Below are 6,059 nucleotides of genomic sequence, written 5' to 3'. Positions count from 1 at the left end.
GTTCAAATTCTGCTGAGGTTGACTTTGCCTTTCATCCTTTCAGGTTCCGATAAATTAAGAACCAGTTACACACTAGGGTCGATGTAATTGATTTAATCCCTTTGTCTGTCCTTGTTTGTCCACTCTATGTTTAGCCCTTTGTGGGCAATAAAAAAAAAATAAGGTGAAGGAACACAAAGAAGCATGACTGACTTGATTAACAGCAAAGCGATAAAGGATAAGAGAGGCTTTGATGGTCACAGGTCACAAGGTAGTGGGAGGATAGAGAAAGAGTTGTGGAAGGCAGAGGGACAGAAGCAATGGACAAGACTATTAGGAGGGAAAGAAAGAGAAAGTCAGAGAGAGAGGGGGAGGTAAAAGAGAGGCAAAAGAAAGAGACAGAGTTAGACATTGCACAAAAAATATTCCAAGAATATTTTACAAATGGGTAAAAAAATATAAGGAGTGCGTTGCATGACATAAATAATATTTCAAGGATTTAACATGGCAAATGGAAAAATTTGACAAAAATTTAACAGGAGTGGCTGTGTGGTAAGTAGCTTGCTAAACAACCACATGGTTCCGGGTTCAGTCCCACTGCGTGGCATCTTGGGCAAGTGTCTTCTGCTATAGCCCCGGGCCGACCAATGCCTTGTGAGTGGATTTGGTAGACGGAAACTGATAGAAGCCTGTCGTATATATGTATATATATATATGTATGTGTACGTGTGTGTGTTTGTGTGTCTGTGTTTGTCCCCCTAGCATTGCTTGACAACCGATGCTGGTGTGTTTACGTCCCCGTTACTTAGCGGTTCGGCAAAAGAGACTGATAGAATAAGTACTGGGCTTACAAAGAATAAGTCCCGGGGTCGATTTGCTCGACTAAAGGCAGTGCTCCAGCATGGCCGCAGTCAAATGACTGAAACAAGTAAAAGAGTAAAAGAGTAAAGAGAGTAAGTGGAAAATTTGACAAAAACATAACAAACAGAAAATTGAGTGAGAATGTGTATATATGAGTGTGTGTATATGTGCTTCCTTGTTTTTAACGCTCATTAGTTGTAAATGAGTGTAACCGTTGTATAAGCAGTGTTATACATTTCCAATATTCTGTAAAAACATATTTGGCATTGAGTAAATATTTCCCCTCTTGGAAACAAGTGTTTGCAATAGGAAGGGTTTCTGGTCATAGAACCTGCCTCGAAAACTCTATGTGACCCTTGCAAGCATGGGAAAATGACAATGACAGTGGTTGTGGCAACGGCGATACTGATGACAACAGACATAATCAAAGCTTTAATAAATACAATCAAGCTATGTTTTTTTTCTCTAATGAATTAATTTAATGATGAATTTAGCGGTAAATTTAATTTAATGATGAATTAATTCTCTTATGAATTTAATGGTTACATCTATTCAACAAACTAATTTTTCATGTCTTTCTAAATATCAAATAAAATATTTCTTCATTAGCTCTCTTTTTCTCCATTTTCCACTAGGTTTACTGTGAATTTCAACACTGACAGAGATATTGCTTTCCATTTTGATGTTCGCCTTAGTCCTGACTATAATGTTGTTCGTAATTCTTACATAAAAAAATGCTGGGGAGAAGAAGAAACTTATAAACCTTCTTTTCCTTTTCGACCGGGTATTGGATTTGATTTGATGTTCACCATTGAACGTTACTGTTACAGAGTAAGTATATCAGTTCTGAGAAATCTCTTGTTTATCTTTTATCATTACTTTGTTTCCGTCATTAGAATGCAGCCATGCTGGGGCACCAGCTTAAAGAATTTTTGATCGAATGAATCGACCCTCAATTACTTATTTATTCTTTTTAAGCCTGGTACTTGTTCTAGCACTCTCTTTTGCTGAAGTGGTAAGTTACAGAGAAGTAAACAAACCAACACCAGTTGTCAAGTGATGGTGGGGAACAAGCACATTCACAAAGACATACACACACACACATGCACACACACACACATACACACACACACATTCACACACACATACACACACATGCACACATACACACACATACACACACACATGCACACACACACATGCACACACACACACATGCACACACACACATACACACACACACACATTGTCATCCCATAAATAATGTGGCTTTTTTTATATTTCTTTTATTTTTCAAAATTAAGATAAACAAGGTTAATTTTTAATCTAAAATATACTTTCCTTCATTTTCTACAATGCTCTTCCATTTATCTGGTAGACTTGCCAGGCCCCACTTCCAAAATTCACTTGTCTGTGACGAAAAATACTCTTCCAGTAATGTTCTGACCTTGTCTACAGAATTCATATTCTGCATGTGTGTGTGTTTTTGTGCGTGTGTGTGTCTTCATGTCTGTGTTTGTTCCCCACCACTGTTTGACATCCAGTGTTGGTGTGTTTATATCCATGTAACTTAGTGGTTCAGAAAAAGTGACTGGTACAATAAGTACCTGAGTCAAGTTAAAGATAAAAGATAAAGTATGTTGTATGGTATTTGATATACCTGTATTCATCTATATTATTTAAATATTTGCCACTGGCTGCTCTGTGTCATGTCTCTTGACTCATTTTTGTTTAAATTATGGAAACTGAATTGTTAACCAGCTATTTATGAAAAAGTGTTGATATATTGGGTTGTCTGGAAAGTTCGTGCCGATTTATAGTAGCTTACTTTTTGACTTATTTTAGAACATGGTTGAGTCTATAAAATAGGATTTGACTACACCTCCATTTAGAGCACAGTTTAAGCTATCTTTTCGTGGAAGCAGGTTTATGTTCCTATAACCCGTGTTAATTCTGTAACCCTTTAAAATGGAAGATAAGAAAGTTCATTTTCGGCACTTGATGCTTTGGGAACCAGACAAAAATTGCTGCAGCTCGGCTGGGATGTGTTACCCCATCCTCCATATTCACCAGATATTGCTCCTTCGGATTTCCACTTATTCAGGTCTCTACAGAATAGTCTTAATGGTAAAAATTTCAATTCCTTGGATGATGTAAAAAGATACCTTGATGAATTCTTTGCCATGAAACCACCTCAATTCTGGGGAGAGAGTATTTTCAAGTGAATGGAAAGATGGAGACGCATTGTGCAACAAAATGGTTCATATTTGGTTGATTAAAACTTTATTGACCTTTTTCTTTCCTCTAAAAGTCGGCACGAACTTTCCAGACAACCCAATATTTTTAGCTGACAGAAGTGCAAGAAATATCTAAGTAAACCCAAAGATTAAAAAATAATTTTGAATGATGTATTCTGTATAAATTCAATATATATTTTCACCACATTTCAAAGAAATAATCACTTAATATTGGTTGCTTATTTAATACGGCTGTTTCTTTTCTGCTATTTTATTTTATAATTTAGGTTGCTGTCAACAGTCAACATTTTATAACATTCGAACATCGTATAAAGGATATTGAAACAGTGAATCAGCTGCAAATAACTGGTGATGTTCATTTGAATGTGATGCAGTTTTATTGAAGAGATTCATTTAATAAAATAAACTACATTTATACACAAAAGAAAGCTGGAAAACTTCATTTTCCACCCTCTACTAAATTTCTCATTTTTTTCCTTTTTCTTTGGCATTATTTTTAAAATCAATTCATTTTGTGCCTAGAGAAATTTTTATGAATAACACATGATCACACAAACATATTTTATATCTTTAGCATTTAATCTTGCCTTATCCAGCTCAAATATTCTACCTGTTTTATGTTGAAACTGACCAGATCCAACCTCTCACACCTACTGTACAATGTTGCTCTAAAAATATGCAAACACATCATTGAAACCTTGAAACTACAAAATAATGCCTGATTAATTCAAAGGATAAAAGGAAGTTCCCCTCTGAGGCACAAGTTTGGGTAGGGTTGTTTATGGAAGACCAGCAGTTGCCCATGCATACCAGCCTCAAGAGAGGTAAAGTCTGACACAGCTTGGCATCAGTGATGTCACAACTCAAAGTGTTTAACTCAAGTACACAACCTGGTTCAGGAATTGAACTCACTATCTCTTGATTGTGAACCTGACAGCCCTAACCACTGAGCCATGTACCTAATTCAAAGCAATGTGAAGGAATTTCAACCGTGTTTCGTGGTCTGCTACCACAACAGCTCCTTTATAGGATCCAGTTAGCTCAAGACATCATCAGGAGGAACTACGTCCGGTTTTGGCCCCTACTCCTCTACTGTTTTGTTGTGGCGCACCCCCTTTCAGAGGTGTCTTCAGCTCTGGTGTTGGGTACATGTCTTCTTTCTCCTTCTTTCTTCTGTTCCCTGGTCTCTTCGATGTAACGCCAAAGAAATCTGAACACAAAAGGACTAAGATAGATATCTCTTCAATAACTTACACACTTCACTAATTCTGTAGGTATTCTTGTCACCTCAGGTTTTTGTTGCTTTTTTTTATCCCTCAAACTCTAAGGACACAAACTCTAGGGTGATTATCCAGTTTTTATGGCGTATAACTGACTGATGTCACAACATTCCCCCTGAATGAGACTTTGATGTTGGGTTCAAGACCAGCAATCTTGATGAGAGGTGGACCTTGATACATGACTGGTACTTTATTTTATCAACCTTGAAGGGATGAAAGACAAAGTTGACGTCAGTGGAACTTGAACTCAGAACATAAAGAGCTAGAAAAAATACCACTTAGTATTTTGTTTGACCTGCTTGAGACACTGCTAGCTCATTGCCTTTGTCACCTTATAACACTGAATTTTATGCTTTCTTTAGGTACCATGTGCAGAATGTATAGCATAGACCAATCATGTCCTGTCCAAATTCTCTATTCTTTATTTTCTGTAACAGTTCCACTTCCTATTGTTAAACCTTTCAGCATTCAAGTTACTTTATCAAATGCAATCCTTATTTATTCGCATTGTTTTGAATTAATCATGCATTATCTTGTAGCCTTAAGATTTCAGCAATGTGGTTGTTTATTTTCAGAATGACATTGTAGGATAGGTGTAAGATGTTGGATCTAGACAGTTTGCATGTAAAACAGGTAGAATATTTTGGGTCAAATATGGTTGGTTTAAATGCTAAACAGTTAATGCCTCGTTCTTTCAACCACTTCAAGCTTGAGAACCATATTGTCCTCTTCCTTCTTCTGTTTCTTTTCTCTGCAATCTTTATACCAGAAATATAATTTAACAAGCCATCCACCGAGAAATTTTGTGCATTTTATTTTTAGTCTCCAGAATATATTGTAGTTTATATTAGTTTAACAAATAAAGGCTTGTATGATACTAAATAACTTCTATCTGTACCCAAGTTTAATTTCCATCTGATTTTCACCACATGCAGTTTTCTCACTTCAATAAAAGGGGATTATATAAAACTACAAAGAAATCAAGAACTACTTAAAAAACATTACAAGCAGTGATATCAATGACATATGACCCACATAACAAAATATATTCCATAAAAGGTTAGATATACAGGAGAAAAGTTAGCTGAAATGTGTATGTTCTATGCTGACGACATATTCTAGAGTATAATGCTTACTAATGCCGTACTCAAAAGTGAATTGGCTAATATAGTCAAGAAAATCAATAGGAGAAAGTCATAAAGATCAGTTAAATCTATTATCAATGACTGTAGAATTTGTGAAACTAATCTAAAAATCAATACTGAGCTATAAAATATGTTGTTGTTGTTGTTGTTTAACCCCAGGTTAACCCTGATCAAGTAGACTGATGATCAAAGGTTTTCTAACTTTGTCTGTTTCCTCTTTTCTTCAGAAATTGAATATTAATGGCTACGTTGTCCAATGTGTTATTTAAAATGGTAGGGGGTGAAATGAGGGAGATTTTATTGCTATTTTTAGCAGATTGAAGTACAGGCTTTGAGAAAGAGGGACACATGGGTTTTTGTTTGTTTAAAGGTTTTATGATTTTATGATGTAAGTCTATCATCATCATCACTATCATCATCATCATCAAGATGATCGTAACAAGACCCCTCGACTGAGTGGAGTAGTAGTATTGAGAGATAAGAATAGGTGTCTTGTAGTAGAGGAGAAGCATGGTTACCTCAGATAGAGAGAGAGT

At 35.9% G+C, this 6,059-nt stretch overlaps 1 protein-coding gene across 2 annotated transcripts in view; it reads left to right on the top strand.

Moving 5' to 3' along the window:
* Window positions 1-3,562, top strand: part of LOC115217348 (galectin-4-like) — a 33,063-nt gene extending 29,501 nt beyond the window's left edge. For both annotated transcript variants that reach the window (XM_029787013.2, XM_036507719.1), the window contains exons 7-8: window positions 1,476-1,671; window positions 3,365-3,562. In XM_029787013.2, coding sequence (XP_029642873.1) covers window positions 1,476-1,671; window positions 3,365-3,481 — 313 coding nt within the window. In that variant the 3' untranslated portion in view covers window positions 3,482-3,562. The remainder of the gene's footprint in view (window positions 1-1,475; window positions 1,672-3,364) is intronic.
* The last annotated feature ends 2,497 nt before the right edge of the window (window positions 3,563-6,059 follow it).

This window comes from Octopus sinensis, linkage group LG11 (assembly GCF_006345805.1).
Source record: "Octopus sinensis linkage group LG11, ASM634580v1, whole genome shotgun sequence".
NCBI lineage: Eukaryota > Metazoa > Mollusca > Cephalopoda > Octopoda > Octopodidae > Octopus > Octopus sinensis.
Note: the sequence above shows the minus strand (reverse complement) of the source record. Positions and strands in the feature narration are given on the sequence as shown.